Source organism: Stenella coeruleoalba (genome assembly GCF_951394435.1).
Source record: "Stenella coeruleoalba genome assembly, chromosome: 16".
Taxonomy (NCBI): Eukaryota; Metazoa; Chordata; class Mammalia; order Artiodactyla; family Delphinidae; genus Stenella; species Stenella coeruleoalba.
Genome location: NC_137162.1, coordinates 28698287 through 28717200, shown reverse-complemented (window position 1 = coordinate 28717200; position 18914 = coordinate 28698287). Strand labels below are relative to the sequence as shown.

Sequence of the window (18914 nt, the reverse complement as noted above, 5' to 3'; positions counted from 1 at the left end):
CATTTTCAGTGTAAGCAGTGAGACTCATGAGGATAATTCCTTCCCTGCCAGCCCCGACCCATCCTCATCCTTCAAGTCTAAACACGGAAACCACTTCTTCCAGGAAGGCTTCCTCTGCTACCAGCAGCCCTCCCAAAACACACACACTCCCCAGAGTCTGAGCTATGTGCCTCCACAGGACCCCATCAATATAGCTGTCTCACAGTATGTAAGAATTCCTCTGGCTTCTCTGTTTCTCCTCTCGCTACAGCTACAGGACTCACCCCAGGTTGGTGAGGATACATAGACGGGCGTGTCCTTGTTGTTTGTTCCATTGTACCATCGCGCTAAGAACTCAGCTCCAATTCGAAGTGCACCTGTTCCCCCCAAACACTGCACACCTCCTACCTGAAAGAGAAGAAGCAGGGTCACTGGTTATTTAATGGTGAGGTCAGATAATATTAGGGAAAATATGGTAATGATGAGCACTTCCTTAAATGTGTTATCTCTATAAAATGTCATAACTACATGAAAAAGTATTATTTGCCCATGTTCACAAACGAGGAAACTAAGGCTAAGAAGTGAAGCACCTTGCTCAAAGTTACCAGCTACTCAGCAGAAAGGTCAGATCTTCACCCAGGAAGTCTGGAAGTCTGACCCCCAAAGGAGTATCCCTCTGAACACAGAGGTGGAGGACATACCTAGGCCCTAGGACATACCTCGGGCACACTAGAGTGTGCCCTGCAAAGCAAACCCATCCGTTTGCACCCATCCCAAGATCAAAACTGCCCTCCAACAGAAGCCAGTAAAATAATGTTCCGAGCTTGCTATTATCAGTCTGCAATGCCCTTTCTCATCGCTATGACAAAGGCTTATTAATCCTTAGAAATGTTCTCACAGAACAAAGGTTATATGCAAATACTACTCTCCTCTCCTGAAGCTTCCTCTTATCTTAAAATGGCCTCACCTGGGCAATAATAAAAGTCCTACGTTTTACTGTTTACAAAATACCTTCACACACATTCTTGTTTGACCCTCACACAGCCCTGTAAAGTAAGTTCTAGATCCCCAATTTATACATGAGGAAATTGATTCAGAGAAGTGGTTCACCAAGGGATTCGCAGCTGGTGAGCGGCAGAGGTGGGTATAAATCCAGGCCTTCTCACTCTACATCTAGTCACTAGGCCCTACTTCTGTTGTTCTGCCTAAACATCTTTGCTTTTGCCCCTTCACACTTCTAATTAGGTTTTAGCATAACTCTTTCAGTAGAGAAATGTCATTAATTATGTGTTGCTTAATATGTCTAAAGGAGAAAGAAAGAGAAAGATCACATAAGAATGTCTACTGAAAAGGAAGGACACACACCAATGTAATAACAGCAGCAACCTCTGGGGAGGGGCCTAGGATGTGGGAATAGTGGTCAAAGGGACTTTGGCCTAATCTACAAGTTGTTTTTTTAAAAAATAAGGAGAATGTATTCATGTATTATTTGGAAAATTTTTTAATAATTTAAAATATATATTTAGATGTCTGTAATTTGCTATAAAATAATTCAGTTTTGGCAGGGAGGGTGGGGGAATATACAAGACTGACCAAATACAGATCATTGTTGAAGCTAGCTGATGGATCCATGGGGTTTTGTTCATTACAGTTTTAACTACTTTTGTATATATTTGAAATTTCCCACAATAAAGAAGTAAAAAAAAAAAATCTTCCTAAAGAAGAAAAGCTTCCAAAATCTTTTAAAAAAAAAACTAACGTCAACACCAATGCTGAAAGATGACAAAGGGAAAAAAAAGAGAAAAAAGAGACCTCTTTCATGAATATTGATACTAACTTCCTAAATATTGATGAACAGTATGAATCCAATAGTGCATATAAAAATACTCCCTTAGTCAAGTTAGTCATCCCACGAATGCACGATTATTAACAAATATAGGAGTGAGTCAGTTTTCCTGGACCTCTCCCATGTATATATGTTATTAAACTTTGATTTTTCTCCTATTTTAAAAAAAAGAGAAAAGAAATATAAAATTTGTCATGCTGCTAGATAGAGAAAATGATCACCCAAATGATCATCATAACAGGAGAAAACAATAGAGCTATTTCTGATATAAATGCTTGGTAAAAAAAGAAGCAATGAGACTTCCTAAAAATAACTAAAAAGAAAAAAAAATAAGATCCAGCCATGATGAGTAAGTCAGCTTCATGAAGAACACTGAATCACGAGCAGAAGTTCCCTTTAAGCTAGGAACTAGGCAATAATACCAATTATCACTATTATTCCCCACTGCTCTATTTATATTCAGAGATCTGAGCATCTGTGAAAGAACATCGCCTGAAACATGAAACAGAAGCGAAGTTGACGTTCAGGAAAACGAGGAACTGAGCACGGCATCCACTGCAGAGAGGAGCAAAGGCAGTGGACTGGGATGGAAAAGGTCACTGTGCATCAGATGTGGTTCTTCAAAGTGGTCCCCCCGAGCACTGGTCCCTTCCCATTACTTTATTTTCTTTTTATGTTAATAATTTCATTCATTCATTCATTCATTTATTACAGTAGGTCCTTGTTGGTTACCTACTTTAAATATAGCAGTGTGTACCTGTTGCTTCCCATTACCTTAAAGGTTTGGGCTTCACATTGTGACCTACCTGGATTCCTTACGCAAAACTCGACCAAGGTGATGTAACCTAAATGTACATTCATTTTTTATGGATTTGTCATCAGCTAAGCTGAATGTCAACTTTATTCATTATTTCATATTTCAAATACCTCAGCACTTTGTATAGGAATGTTGATACTTCCTATACAAATGAGCAAGGTCTCCCTTAAAGCAGGGACTTAAAGTTATCATGGATATGTGACAGGTGCATGTGGATATCAGTAAAGACATTCCCAAGCATAGTTTTTATATTTCCTGTGCTCAGCTTTTTTTTTTGTTTTTGGGGGGTTTTTTTGTTTTGTTTTAATTAATTTATTCTTTTTTCTTATTAGTCATCCATTTTATACACATCAGTGTATACATGTCAATCCCAATCTCCTGATGCATCCCACCACCACCTCCGCCCCCGCCACTTTCCCCCCTTGGTATCCATACGTATGTTCTCTACATCTGTGTCTCTATTTCTGCCCTGCAAACCGGTTCATCTGTACCATTTTCTAGGTTCCACATATATGCGTTAATACACGATATTTGTTTTTCTCTTTCTGACTTACTTCACTCTGTATGACAGTCTCTAGATGCATCCACATCTCTACAAATGACCCAATTTCGTTCCTTTTTATGGCTGAGTAATATTCCAGTGTATATATGTACCACATCTTCTTTATCCATTCATCTGTCGATGGGCATTTAGCTTGCTTCCATGGCCTGGCTATTGTAAATAGTGCTGCAATGAACATTGGGGTGCATGTGTCTTTTCGAATTATGGTTTTCTCAGGGTATATGCCCAGTAGTGGGATTGCTGGGTCATATGGTAATTCTAATTTTAGTTCTTTAAGGAACCTCCACACTGTTCTCCATAGTGGCTGTATCAATTTACATTCCCACCAACAGTGCAAGAGGGTTCCCTTTCCTCCACACCCTCTCCAGCATTTGTTGTTTGTAGATTTTCTGATGATGCCCATTCTAGCTGGTGTGAGGTGATACCTCATTGTAGTTTTGATTTGCATTTCTCTAATAATTAGTGATGTTGAGCAGCTTTTCATGCTTTTTGGCCATCTGTATGTCTTCTTTGGAGAAATGTCTATTTAGATCTTCTGCCCATTTCCGGGTTGGGTTGTTTGTTTTTTTACTATTGAGCTGCATGAATTGTTTATATATTTTGGAGATTAATCCTCTGTCTGATGATTCATTTGCATATACTTTCTCCTATTCTGAGGGTTGTCTTTTTGTCTTGTTTATGGTTTACTTTGCTGTGCAAAAGCTTTTAAGTTTCATTAGGTCCCACTTGTTTATTTTTCTTTTTATTTCCATTACTCTAGGAGGTGGATCAAAAAAGATCTGTGATTTATGTCAAAGAGTGTTCTTCCTATGTTCTCCTCTAAGAATTTTATAGTGTCCAGTCTTACAATTAGGTCTCTAATCCATTTTGAGTTTATTTTTGTGTATGGTGTTAGGGAGTGTTCTAATTTCATTCTTTTATATATACCTGTCCAGTTTTCCCAGCACCACTTATTGAAGAGACTGTCTTTTCTCCATTGTATATCCTTGCCTCCTTTGTCATAGATTACTTGACCATAGATGCATGGGTTTATCTCTGGGCTTTCTATCCTGTTCCATTGATCTATATTTCTGTTTTTGTACCAGTTCCATATTGTCTTGATTACTGTAGTATAGCTTTGTAGTATAGTCGGAAGTCAGGGAGTCTGACTCCTCCAGCTGCATTTTTTTCCCTCAAGACTGCTTTGGCTATTCGGGGTCTTTTGTATTGATTACTGTAGTATAGCTTTGTAGTATAGTCGGAAGTCAGGGAGTCTGATTCCTCCAGCTGCATTTTTTTCCCTCAAGACTGCTTTGGCTATTTGGGGTCTTTTGTATCTCCATACAAATTTGAAGTTTTTTTGTTCTAGTTCTGTAAAAAATGCCATTGGTAATTTGATAGGGATTGCATTGAATCTGTAGATTTCTTTGGGGAGTATAGTCATTTTCACAATATTGATTCTTCCAATCCAAGAACATGGTATATCTCTCCATCTGTTGGTATCATCTTTAATTTCTTTCATCAGTGTCTTATAGTTTTCTGCATACAGGTCTTTTGTCTCCTTAGGTAGGTTTATTCCTAGGTATTTTATTCTTTTTGTTGCAATGGTAAATGGGAGTGTTTCCTTAATTTCCCTTTCAGATTTTTCATCATTACTGTATAGGAATGCAAGAGATTTCTGTGTATTAATTTTGTATCCTGCAACTTTACCAAATTCATTGATTAGCTCTAGTAGTTTTCTGATGGCATCTTTAGGATTCTCTATGTATAGTATCATGTCATCTGCAAACAGTGACAGTTTCACTTCTTTTCCAATCTGTATTCCTTTTATTTCTTTTTCTTCTCTGATTGCTGTGGCTAGGACTTCCAAAAGTATGTTGAATAATAGTGGCAAGAGTGGACATCCTTGTCTTGTTCCTGATCTTAGAGGAAATGCTTTCAGTTTTTCACCATTGAGAATGATGTTTGCCGTGGGTTTGTCGTATATGGCCTTTATTATGTTGAGGTAGGTTCCCTCTATGCCTACTTTCTGGAGTGTTTTTATCATAAATGGGTGTTGAATTTTGTCAAAAGCTTTTTCTGCATCTATTGAGATGATCATATGGTTTTTCTTCTTCAATTTGTTAATATGGTGTATCACATTGATTGATTTGCATATATTGAAGAATCCTTGCATCCCTGGGATAAATCCCACTTGGTCATGGTGTGTATGATTCTTTTAATGTGTTGTTGGTTTCTGTTTGCTAGTATTTTGTTGAGGATTTTTGCATCTATATTCATCAGTGATATTGGTCTGTAATTTTCTTTTCTTGGAGTATCTTTGTCTGGCTTTGGTAACAGGGTGATGGTGGCCTCATACAATGATTTCGGGAGTGTTCCTTCCTCCGAAAATTTTTGCAAGAGTTTGAGAAGGATGGGTGTTAGCTCTTCTCTAAATGTTTGATAGAATTCACCGGTGAAGCCATCTGGTCCTGTACTTTTGTTTGTTGCAAGATTTTTTATTTTTTTTTTTTGTGGTACACGGGCCTCTCACTGCTGTGGCCTCTCCCGTTGCAGAGTACAGGCTCTGGACGCGCAGGCTCAGTGGCCATGGCTCACTCCATGGCACGTGGGATCTTCCCAGACCGGGGCACGAACCCATGTCCCCTGCATCGGCAGGCGGACTCTCAACCACTGTGCCACCAAGGAAGCCCTGTTGCAAGATTTTTAATCACAGTTTCAATTTCATTACTTGTGACTGGTCTGTTCATTTTATCTATTTCTTCCTGGTTCTGGAGGAAGAGGGGAGGTTATACCTTTCTAAGAATTTGTCCATTTCTTCCAGGTTGTCCATTTTATTGGCATACAGTTGCTCGTAGTAATCTCTTAGGATGCTTTGTATTTCTGCGGTGTCTTGTAACTTCTCTTTCATTTCTAATTTTATTGATTTGAGTCCAGTCCCTCTTTTTCTTGATGAGTCTGGCTAAGGGTTTATCAATTTTGTTTATCTTCTCAAAGAACAAGCTTTTAGTTTTATTGATCTTTGCTATTGTTTTCCTTGTTTCTATTTCATTTATTTCTGCTCTGATCTTTATGATTTGTTTCCTTCTGCTAACTTTGCATTTTGTTTGTTCTTCTTTCTCTAGTTCCTTTAGGTGTAAGGTAGATTGTTTACTTGAGATTTTTCTTGTTTCTTGAGGTAGGCTTGTATAGCTATAAAATTCCCTCTTAGAACTGCTTTTGCTGCATCCCATAGGTTTTGGATCGTCGTGTTTTCATTGTCATTTGTCTCTAGGTATTTTTTGATTTCCTCTTTGATTTCTTCAGTGATATCTTGGTTAGTTAGTAGCATATTGTTTAGCCTCCATGTGTTTGTGTTTTTTTCCTTGCAATTCATTTCTAATCTCATAGCACTGTGATCAGAAAAGATACTCGATATGATTTCAGTTTTCTTAAATTTACTTGGCTTGATTTGCGACCCAAATGTGATCTATCCTGGAGAATGTTCCGTGCACACTTGAATAGAAAGTGTAATCTGCTCTTTTTGGATGGAATGTCCTATAAATATCTCTGGTCTATTGTTTCATTTAAAGCTTCTGTTTCCTTATTTATTTTCATTTTGGATGATCTGTCCATTGGTGTAAGTGAGGTGTTAAAGCCCCCCACTATTATTGTGTTACTGTCGATTTCCTCTTGTATAGTTGTTAGCATTTGCCTTATGTATTGAGGTGCTCCTACGTTGGGTGCATATATATTAATAATTGTTATTTCTTCTTCTTGGATCCCCTGATCAATATGTAGTGTCCTTCCTTGTCTCTTGTAACATTCTTTATTTTAAAGTCTATTTTATCTGATATGAGTATTGCTACTCCAGCTTTCTTTTATTTCCATTTCCATGGAATATCTTTTTCCATCCCCTCACTTTCAGTCTGTATGTGTCCCTAGGTCTGAAGTGGGTCTCTTGTAGACAACATATATATGGGTCTTGTGTTTGTATCCATTCAGTAAGCCTGTGTCTTTTGGTTGGAGCATTTAATCCATTCACATTTAGGGTAATTATCAATATGTGTGTTCCTATGACCATTTTCTTAATTGTTATGGGTTTGTTTTTGTAGGTCCTTTTCTTCTCTTGTGTTTCCCACTTAGAGAAGTTCCTTTAGCATTTGTTGTAGTACTGTTTTGGTGGTACTGAATCCTCTTACCTTTTGCTTGTCTGTAAAGCTTTTGATTTCTCCATCGAATCTGAATGAGATCCTTGCTGGGTAGAGTAATCTTGGTTGTAGGTTCTTCCCTTTCATCACTTTAAGTATATCATGCCACTCCCTTCTGGCTTGTAGAGTTTCTGCTGAGAAATCAGCTGTTAACCTTATGGGAGTTCCCTTGTATGTTATTTGTCATTTTTCCCTTGCTGCTTTTATTAATTTTTCTTTGTCTTTAATTTTTGCCAATTTGATTACTATGTGTCTCGGCATGTTTCTACTTGGGTGTATCCGGTATGGGATTCTCTGCGCTTCCTGGACTTGGGTGGCTATTTCCTTTCCCACGTTAGGGAAGTTTTCGACTATAATCTCTTCAAATATTTCCTCTGGTCCTTTCTCTCTCTCTCTTCTCCTTCTGGAACCCCTATAAGGCGAATGTTGTTGCGTTTAATGTTGTCCCAGAGGTCTCTTAGGCTGTCTTTATTTCTTTTCATTCTTTTTACTTTATTTTGTTATGCAGCAGTGAATTCCACCATTCTCTCTTCCAGGTCACTTATCCGTTCTTCTACCTCAGTTATTCTGCTATTGATTCCTTCTAGTGTAGTTTTCATTTCAGTTATTGTATTGTTCATCTCTGTTTATTTGTTCTTTAATTCTTCTAGGTCTTTGTTAAACATTTCTTGCATCTTCTTGATCTTTGCCTCCATTCTTTTTCCGAGGCCCTGGATCATCTTCACTATTATTATTCTGAATTCTTTTTCTGGAAGATTGCTATCTCCATTTCATTTAGTTGTTTTTCTGGGGTTTTATCTTGTCCCTTCATCTGGTACATAGCCCTCTGCCTTTTCATCTTGTCTATCTTTCTGTGAATGTTGTTTTTGTTCCACAGGCTGCAGGATTGTAGTTCTTCTTGCTTCTGTTGTCTGCCCTCTCCTGTGCTCAGCTTTTAACCCCACCCTTTCTCTCCCACTCCAAAAAGCAAAGTCATTAACTAAAAGAAGTCACAAAGTCAGTAGACTAGATTGGAAATGTGTTTGGAAGAGATAAACCCACTTCACTAACAGTAACTAATTCTTTATTTTTTTATTTTCATTTTTTGCAGTACGCGGGCCTCTCACTGTTGTGGCCTCTCCCGTCGCGGAGCACAGGCTCCGGAACGCGCAGGCTCAGTGGCCATGGCTCACAGGCCTAGCTGCTCCGCGGCATGTGGGATCTTCCCAGAGCAGGGCATGAACCCGTGTCCCCTGCATCGGCAGGCGGACTTTCAACCACTGCGCCACCAGGGAAGCCCCTGTAACTAATTCTTGATATTCATGATGTATATGACACTTGACATATTAAATTCCCAAGAAATTATCATTCCCTCTAAAAATATATTGTACACTAGATGGCTTCAGTGAAACACAGATGGCTCTAAACTATATCAGCAACTAGCGGAAACGAATTTTTGGTGAATCAATAATATGTCAATTCGGTCATTCTCTGAACTGATTTTTGGCAAATAGCTGTAAAGCTCAAGAAAATCCTGTATTTGGGATGAAGGAAAAAAATCATAATAGCAAAGGAAATAAATACAAACTTCAAAAGGAGCCAGACAACTGGACCTGGGTGGCTAAACAGGAGTATCCAGAACAAGAGAAATCCAGTAAGACTTGGCAGAAAGCTATGCCAGCAATCTGTATTCCCAATTTAGCCATGAATTGCCTGAAGGAATCCCTGCTGGGCTCTAGAACACTTGTCCGAGATCACAATTTGCTGATGTAATGACTTCCCTGTGAGGAGCAGGAGAGCTATTTAGGAGTTGCTTGTGGCCAAGGCTATGATGCATTGATCTGGGTGCTCCTAGCAATTCATGTGGTATCCGGCATGTGGCACTAAAGAAACATGGGCTGAACTAGATGAAGAAGAAGACAGTGTTGACAAGGTGAGAGCCACAGAGAAAGCCCCAAGTCTCCCAGAGGCAACGGTCCGAGCAGGAAACTGGGACGCCATCTCATGCGCCACAAGCCCTCCTACCTGCAGTGGCTCAGTAATTTCAGAAGCTGAAATGTTACCAGGCAGGAGATGACAATTTGACATTTGGTCTGGATTCTAAGATCTGAAGATGGAAAAGCAGAAGGCAGCAGTGACGAGTCTAGAAAACAGGTCTCCTCAAAATGGCTGATGGACCTGGTAATGTAAAATCTTGAGAAGAAAAATCTAAGAGAGGACATGATTACTGTTTGTTTTCTGGTTCATTCTTTCATTCATGCCTCACCTCCTTCAAGTTTTGGCTCAAATGTCATTTCTGTTTCTACCATGACCACCCTTAAAACTGTATCCACTCTCACTCCCACCCTCAGCACTCCTAATATGGCTTCCTCTCCTCTGTTTTTGTAGCATTTATCATCTTTCAAAAAACTATATAATGTTCCTATTTATTATGTTTACTGTCGGTTTCTCCCAACAAAACTGTAAGCCGGGCAATGGTTTTGGTCACCACTGTGCTCCAGCATCTAGAACAGTGCCTTGTGGTGAGCACACATCTGCTGACTGAACGAATGAGTGAATTAAAACATCTGAGATCTCTGAGGTGCCAGGCTAGGAGCTAAATGCTGAAGATTCATGAGGTAAATAAGTAAACCATTGGGACTTCCCTGGTGGCACAGTGGATAGGACCCCGTGCTCCCGGTACAGGGGGCCCAGGTTTGATCCCTGGTCAGGGAACTAGATCTCACATGCATGCCGCAGCTAAGAGTTCACGTGCCACAACTAAGGAGCCCATGGGCCGCAACTAAGACCCAGCACAACCAAATAAATAAATAAATAAAAGAACCATACTTCACACCATACACACACACACAAATTTTTTTAAGTAAGTAAATAAGCCATCACCCCTGCCCTGGAGGAACCTAGGGTCTTGCGGGAGGGACAGGCTTACAAAATTGTACATTAAACACAGTAAGTACTGCTTTTCCCAAGCGATGCACAGTCCTGTGATGACTCAGAGCACTCCAACAACTAGCTCTGCCTGAGAGAGCTCAGGATTCAGCATGGAAGTGACCCTTGCTCAGGCCTTGAAGGACTTGGAGGTGGGGACTGGGGAGTCAGAGAAGTGAAGGGGGCATTCCTAGCAGAAGGAACAGCTGAGGCAAAGGTGCCAAGTCATGGCAAGGCTCGGAAGGTCTAGAAAACAGCAGGCTCTTAGGATGGCAGGCCCCTGAGAGGATGGGAGCAAGAGTAACTGCAAGAACAGGATGACACCTGGCTACAAAACACACTGCATGCCCGGGTCAGAGTCTGCATTTTACCCTGTAGATAATGGAAGAGCTACTGTGTGTCTGTGAGAGGGGAAGCAGGTGACACAATTAGCTCTTTTTTTTTTTTGCTGAGGAAGATCATTCTAGCTGCACTGTGCAGAATGTACTAGAATGGGGAAGAGACTAGAGGCAAGAGGCTATTATAAGAATCCAAATGAGATGATGGTGGGCTGAGCTAAGATAGTCACCTGGGGATGGTCCAGGGAAAGAGCAAGTGCTCAGAGCTCAGTATGAACTGGTACCCAGGGTGTTGTAGATGCCAAGAGGGTATCCTAAACCATTACACACACACACACACAAAAAGTAAAAAGTAAAAATCTTCAAATATTTACAGACTGCCATTTAAATTTGTTCTATGATCAAAAACATAACACAGGATGAACTAGACTAAGAGGAAGGGCTCTATGCCACAAGCAATAGCCCCAAGCCTCAGTATTAAGCGATCAAAATGGGGAACAGAGCATTTTGTTCCTGGGCAGAGGAACAAGCATCTATCTGCCAACATAGTTAATAAGCATCATATAAGAAATGTATAGTCTTAGAGGAAGAAGCTCCCCAACACAGAACCTCTGTTTTCATTTGTCAGCAATGGAATTCCAACTAATTTATCAACAACGTCTCAGAAGATCACCTCCAGTCGCCAAAGTTCCCCATTTTCAAACTTCATCAGGACTCTCTCTCTCCCTCAGTGGAAACCCTAGATTTTCAGAGCAACTTCCCAATGTCACCCATAATCTCTAAAGTCTACCATTTCTACCCATATTCCTTCTGTTCCTAGAGGCAAGTCAGTTACAGTCTCTTATACCAATCCAGACAAAACCCTCATCAAGTTAATTACTTATCTAACCATTGATCTGAGTTCCAAGACCTTCACGCAGAGCCTCCAGGTCTCCTGATATACATAAGAACGTGCCTGTGTGCAGCCTTCATTTTACCCTGCCCACTCTGCTTATCACGGCATCTGGGTAACAGCATGGAAATAAATCAGTGACTCCAAGATGTGGTCTCTTTCATGCATGAAGGCTGTACCTGCATGAAGGCTGCTCAGCGGGGCTGACACTGCCTAGCAGAGCAATAAGGGAAGTTGGTTTAAATTGCACAATACCTAATCGGACTATTGCAAAAACCTGAGCTCTTCCCTTTCCTACTCATCCAGCCAGGTTTATCTTCTTCAAACACTCTTATTGGGTAACTTCTCTGCGCAAAACTTCAAGGGGCTTCCCCTGCCCTGGCTGCCAAAATCAGCCTCCCTGATCTATCCAGCATGTTCCCAGCCCATATCAGGTAGGTAGGTCTCTTTACAACCTAGACCTGCTCACCTCCAACCTCTGTCCCTGGACTCCTACTGCTCCAAACAAATACCCCTCCTTTTTCTTCCTCTGTACTTTGCGGTTCTCAACCTTGGCTGTACTTTGCAGTCACATGGGGAGCTTTTAAAAAATACCCATGAAGGGAAGGGAATTGTAGGGAAAGGTAATAAAAGGGCAGAGAAAGGTGGTACCCTCCAAGATTCTGATTTAACAGGTCTGGTATGGGATCCAGCCATCAGAATGTTTTTAAAACCTCCCAGGTGATACAGTCACAGTTGAGAACCAGTGTCCTGGCCTCATTCCCCAAGGTTCAGCTCAAGTCCCATTTCCAGCCTTTGTCAGTCTCTCTGAATTCCTACAACACTGATAATCTCTATCACACCACTTTCTGCCACATACAGACTCTCCCCAAATGCATTTCTCTTCCATGTATCTCTAGTTATACATAGACTACATACCAGGAAGCATTTAAATGAAGAGAAGCTGAGATCAAGGCTAGAAGAATCAAATATTAGAACTGGCAGGATCTTCAGAGAGCATCTAGACTAGTGGCTCTTGGACTTTCGGGGGCCATAGGTTCCTTCAGAAAATCTGATAAAAGTTATGAACTTTCTCTCCAGAAATACACTTACACACAGAATTCTGCCTAAAATTTCAGGGAGTTCAGAGGCCCCCTTGAATGATCCCCTATGCAAATGCTCCTTATAGGACCATGAACCATAAACTAGTCTTTTCCTAACATACAGATGAGACATAGGGGCTAGAGGGGCAAATGACTTGCCTTTGGTCAAAAGTAGTGGCAGAGCTGGGTCCAGACCCTAATCTCTTGATCATTCCATTAAATTCCCTTGGCTGGCACTTCCATTAACTGCTTCAAACCCAGCAGCTGAAATCCAATCATCTCTTGGGCAAAAGTGAACAACTGAAGAAGCTGTGCTTTATACAAAAGCATGTTATTCGTGCTATCAAGTCCCTGAGGTCACACTATTTAAACCCTTATTCACTGACAGTTCAATAGACATAACACCTAATTTTTAACCACTTTTTACCCTCACAGTTTCTAGAAAAAAATAGATCCTCACCCAAAACTCACCCGCTTCTCCTGCAGAGCTGGGCTGTCATCCCCAAGGGCCAGGTGGGAAGCACGGGTCCGGAACTCTGCCAGGCCCAGGATGGGCAGGTACTCGTGGTTTACACTGCTGTCATTAGCAATCCTCTGCTCCACCTTCCTCACGACTGGCAAAACCCAGGGCTGGCTATCATCCGTGCGATAAGCTGGGACACGGGAAAGAGACATAAAATGGAGGAGTCTTAGGCTTCGTCAAAGGAAGAATTCGGAGCTGTGAACAGGGAGAGTTCTACCACCTTCCAATCCAAACAGAACTGTGAGGGAAATTAAAGTTCATTCACTTACTGACTGCCTGCTTTGGGCCAGGCACCGGGCTAGGTGCTGGGAAGGCAGAAGGACAGTTTCCTATCCTTACGGAAATTATAGTTCTTAAATATGTGACCTCCAAAAAGTAGAATGCTGAAATAAAACTGGGACATCAAAGAGCCTGATCGAGTGAGAGAGTGCACGCAAAAGCACTCCGCAAATTAAAAATACCTTACAAATGCTATGTCAATATCACTAGGGCACTGAGGTCTCTACGACCACTGGCCCAGTAATCGCCTTCCTTCTGCATCTCCCCAAGAAAAGGGTTCGGTGCTACTTCACATGAACGCTGCACCTTCAAACATAAACATGGAGAGAGAGGAGGGCGGAGGGAGGCCCACCTCCTCCTCTTGTCCTGTAAGAACAGAAATGAGACAAATGGCGAGGAAACACCTGTGACTGAAGAGTCCCACAACTGGTTACACAATCATCGAACAACAAGTTTAAACACATCTTTGTCCTCTTGCTGTTTTTTGACATCAGTCAGTGTTTACCATTTTGACTGTTCCTACCACTCACTTCCTCTGCTTCACACTTTTATGGATCTAAGTTTACCTGTTTCATAATTTTTAATCTTGATTACAGCAAATTTCTAAGCATTTCTTCTATGCTAAAAGTATTTTTAGTCTACTTTGAGTTATCCTGTCACTGATTTTTTTCCTATACTACCCTATAATCATTGAGATTATAGCTTGAGAGGGCAGCTGCTTTGGCTTGCATCCAAGCCAATGACTTCTCTGAGCAGGATTCCTGACAAGGATTTGCTTCTGCTGGACTGTTTAGGTCTCCAATAAGCCTATACTTTGGCAAGTGACAGTGAAACAAATTTTTTAAGTAATTCTTCTTTATCTTGTTGATTTCTGCTCAACATTAATCCTTTTTTTTTTTAAATCACTTTTTTAGGGTGGTTGATACTGTTTACTGAACAACACATGTTGACTGTAGAAAATTTAGAAAAGCCCAGAAAGAAAATAATAAACATTATGATTAACATGTAATTCCAGCACTCAGAGATAAGGAGTATGAAAATTTTGGTGTACAGCCTTTTAAACTTTATTTTACATGAGTATATTCTTGTATCAATTGTGTCATTTTTTATATAGAATTTTCAACATGCTTTTTTCCACTTATTAAATATATATTATGAATATCTTTCATCATCATTAACTATTTAAGTCTGTGCACACAGACTGTCTTTGTTCTTTTTAGAGCTGCATAACTGATAAATGTACTATAATTTGTTTTGTGAGTCTCCTGTCGATGGACATTTGAGTTGTTTCTAATCTTTGGCTATTAGAAAATAATACTTCAGTGAACCTTGTACATATGTCATCTTACATGTATGTAAATATAGCTGTAAGAGGCAGGGTTGAAAATGGAAGAGTAGGTTGAGAAGTATGTGTATGTGTAATTTTGTTGTTGTTTATGAGGGTATACATTAGTTTACTACTTTCAACTGATTTTCATTTTACAACACATGGTTGTAGGACAAATATGGTTAAAACAACTGATTGGAAGAATACTGGTGGCAATCAATGAAAAGTTTAAATGCAAATATATTACTTTTAAGCATACTTTGTGTATTTGTAGTTTTGACAGATATATCCACATTGCCTTTTTTATAGGGCTGTTATCAGTGTACATCGCTGCCGTAGGGCAGGGGTGTTATCAGTGTACATCGCTGCCATCAATGTACAAGAGTGTCTGCTTCCCCACAGCCACAGCCACTGAGTGAATTTTTGCCAATTTAAGAGTCCAAATGCTATCTCAGGGTAGTTTAAATTTGCATTTCTCTTATCGTGGATGCAACTGGGCATTTTTCATATATATGAGCCATTTACAACACAATTTTAGTGGCTAGACAATATTCCTTTCTATGTATAATTTATTAACTATTTGTGTTGCTTTTGACTATTTGCTAAAATAAACATTGTAATTAACGTTCTTATACTTTACACATTCATGAGCGCTTCCTTAGGAAAACTTTTTCTAGATGTAAAATTACTAGATCAAAAGTCAGACAACAAATAAGACTTTATAAGATATTTTGATTTTGCATCTGTCGTCTACTCCCATCAACTAACCCTACCTTCCAGGAATGTGTCATCTGCAAATTTGAAAAGCACATCAAGCTAGGAATAAAAATGTGGAGAGAGTTCCAGACTGACAGCCACTAACCAACAACCAGTCTCTGGGTAGATGAATCTGACTCACAATACTGTCATATCACTCACATTAGACCCCCTGGCCCACCAAATTCCCTCCCTCTCAACAAGTTCAAAAAGTCTACTTTATCAGTTGAGATTTGGTCTGGTTTTTCAAAGAGATACCAAAATAATGACTCCCAAGTAATCGTTTTCCCTGAAGTAGATCACCCCATCTATGATCACAATGCTACCATTGTTCAAAATATTCTTGGAATTCTTCTCTTGGAATTGTTTTTAGAGGAGACATCTCATTATTTTGAATATCCTTAATGATGCCAAATCTTTGTCCTTTGAAAGTAAATTTAATTTTTGAAAATGGTACTTGTATTATGTCCAGCAAAGTAGGTGGGTGAATGGACTGAATAATATTAATGGAGAACAGCTATAAAAAGATGGCCTCCTACATGGGTCTAACATGCGTTGAAGGCCATTCCAAAACAGGGTTTTCGGAAAACGTTGAGCAATAGCAGTATATATGGACTACACTACACAGAGGGGATACTGTTTAGATGTACAAGAATATGGGTGTTTGTAGAAAAACTAGTTCTATTATGCTTCCCATCTGTGTTTGGATGGTTAATATATAATTATGCTACTTATATTTATGATATGTCATTTGTAAATCATGTATTATAAATAAATAAAATATGAAAGATAAAGCCATAGTACCACTGTTCTTACCAGTAATGTATACTCTGTGCAACTCTAAAAAATCCTGTGATAGGACTGGAGGCAGGGAGGCATTGTGTCCATATTGTGACAAAAGAGAAAATGGCCAATTCACACCTCTGCTTCCTTCTTCACTGCCCAGTTTCCCCCAGATTCAATTCTAGATTTATTCCCAATGCCTTGTCTCACTGCCCTACTGAAGGAGAACTGCAGTTACTCTTGGGCGTTTGGAGCAATGAGGTTAAGCATTACCAACAACCACTATTCCTGCTCTCCCAGAGGGGTTTTATTCCTGTTTTGTTGGACCCATGAGTTTCTCATTCATTCTTTCATTATCTCACTCATTTGACGGCTACTTATTGAATCCACCATGAACCAGGTACTGGCTAGAAGTAGCTACACAGAGATGGGTAAGATAAAACAAGATACTGTCTTGGCCTCCCTCCAGGAAACATAGAGCATAGAGTCCTTAGTTCTCCTGTAAGTGAGCAGGGAAGATGAAGTATAAAAGATGAATAAGAGTTTAAAAGACAGGAAAAAGGACTTTCCAGACAGAGGGAACACTTGTGCAAGGCCCCCAGAGGCTTGAAGAGATGAGGTTCTTGAGGATCTGCATGTTCATGGCTCGGAGGTAAGATCCATGGAGAAACAGCAAGGAATGGCTCAGGGAGTCTTGGGGTCTCTTCTAAGGAACTTTGTCTCAATGGGGAAACCACTGAAAGCATTTAAGCAAGAGAGTGACGTGGACAGCTGTACATTTTAACAGAATCATTTGAGTGACATGATGGAAAATAAACTGGAAGGAGGACAGAAGCAGACAGTGAAGTCAGGAGGCTGCTGCAATAATCCACGAAGGAAATAGTGAAATCTTGAATCACAGCAGCGGCAGTGGCCGCGGGGATAAACAAAAGGGGAGACATTCAAAATAAATTTATGAGGTAAAAAAGACAGAACCTAGTGACCAAATAAATATACATGGGACTGATGAAAGGGTCACCGACAACCTCCAAAGTCTCTCTCTAGTCTGGATAACGACTAGTGGGGGTGGTGCAGGGGAGAGGGCAACCAAGATATAGAGCAAAGCAGAAGAAAAAAGAAAAGATTGAGGGGAGGGTGAAATCCATGCATTGTTTTAAACACGTTGAATTTGAAGTGGTTGTACAACGTGTCCAGCAAACTGTAGCGAATATGGGTCTGGCATCCAGGGAAGAAGTCCAGGATGGAAAGAAAGATTTCATAATTATAGACATGGACGGTGGCTGAAGCCATGGTAATAACAAGGCGTTACTGAATACTTACTACATACAGGGCACTGTGCTAAATACTTCACATTTTTTTTACTTTCATTTAATTCTTATAACAACTCACAAAATAGATATTATGATCTCTATTTTCGGGATCTGCAAACTGAGGCCAGAAAAGTTTGCCCAAGATCACAAGAACTGTAAGAGTTAGGCTGTCATACTATTAATATTAAGTTCATGGATCCCTGTGCTTTTTCTAAAGAGCAAGAGATGTCTAGGGAAAGCCTGAAGCCAGCAGGTCCCAGAGGACTGACTGTGCAAGGGGCCTTTCTACCTACCAGCATGCCCCTCAGCTCCACACACCACACCCTTCTCCCTGAGGACCAGCTCTTTTAGAGGAGTCACACAGGTTGCAGGTGAGTCTCGATTTCCAGAAGAACACGGAGAATTAGATGATCAAACCATCACCCTCCTCCTCCTCCTAAGATCTCCACTTCCCCCATCCATCCCTACCCAACAGCCCATGCACATATGCCTCTTTAAGGCCCTTCTCCAACTAGGGCCCTGCGGAGAGGACCGGGGGTACTCAGAAACACCTGATACAGCACGTCTCTCCCACAACTTTATTTGAAGATGCTAAGAACCCATATTAAAAAAACAACAACAAATATGAAAGCAAGCACAGTCTACCTGGAACAAAAGAAAGCTAAGTTTACATGATGAACAGACTGGAGTCTATGTAGAAATGTCCTGCTTCAGGCTGCATCAGGCTGAATGAACTCATATCTCCCCTGCCCCTAAAGTCACTTGTCTGAAACTTTATGAAGCGCTAAAACAGTCAACTCGAAGAGCATCATATTTAACAGTGAAAAATGTGATGCTCTGCTCTGTTTAAGTATATGGAAATTATGCAAATAGTCACAGCAAGAAGAAAATCTCTGGGGAAACTATCTGCAAGTAGGAATGAGCTAATGAGATTATAGTTGCAGTTTGTTCTAAATGTCCAACGTCATTAGAACTTGAGCTGGTTAACTTCCATTAAGCTTTACCTTAACTTAGAAAAAAAAAAGGGCATCTTCACCAAAGTCAGAGATTAATTATCAATACATTTCCTTCACAAAGGATATACTTCAGGATGTGTATAAATAGAGCTAGGACATACAAAAGCCATAAAGAGACTTCTTATTCTACTATACTTTAATGAGACCTTTATCTGAGCACCTGCCATCCACAAAAAAGACGGGTCACAGTGATCATCAAAAATAACATTTATACAACACTTTTCATTTATATTTCACACACATAATTATTCATTTAATTCTCAGTCATCTGACGAAGCCAGTAACATTATTATTCTATACTACAGTCATGTAACATGCTAGTGAATCT

The 18914-nt window shown here is 40.2% G+C and overlaps 1 protein-coding gene across 1 annotated transcript in view; it reads right to left on the bottom strand.

Moving 5' to 3' along the window:
• GOT1 (glutamic-oxaloacetic transaminase 1) overlaps positions 1-18914 on the bottom strand; it is a 29670-nt gene that overhangs the window by 8084 nt on the left and 2672 nt on the right. The window contains exons 2-3 of the mRNA XM_079900325.1: positions 13064-13245; positions 264-387 (exon numbers count right to left, since the gene is read on the bottom strand). Of these exons, the coding sequence (XP_079756451.1) occupies positions 264-387; positions 13064-13245 (306 nt within the window). The remainder of the gene's footprint in view (positions 1-263; positions 388-13063; positions 13246-18914) is intronic.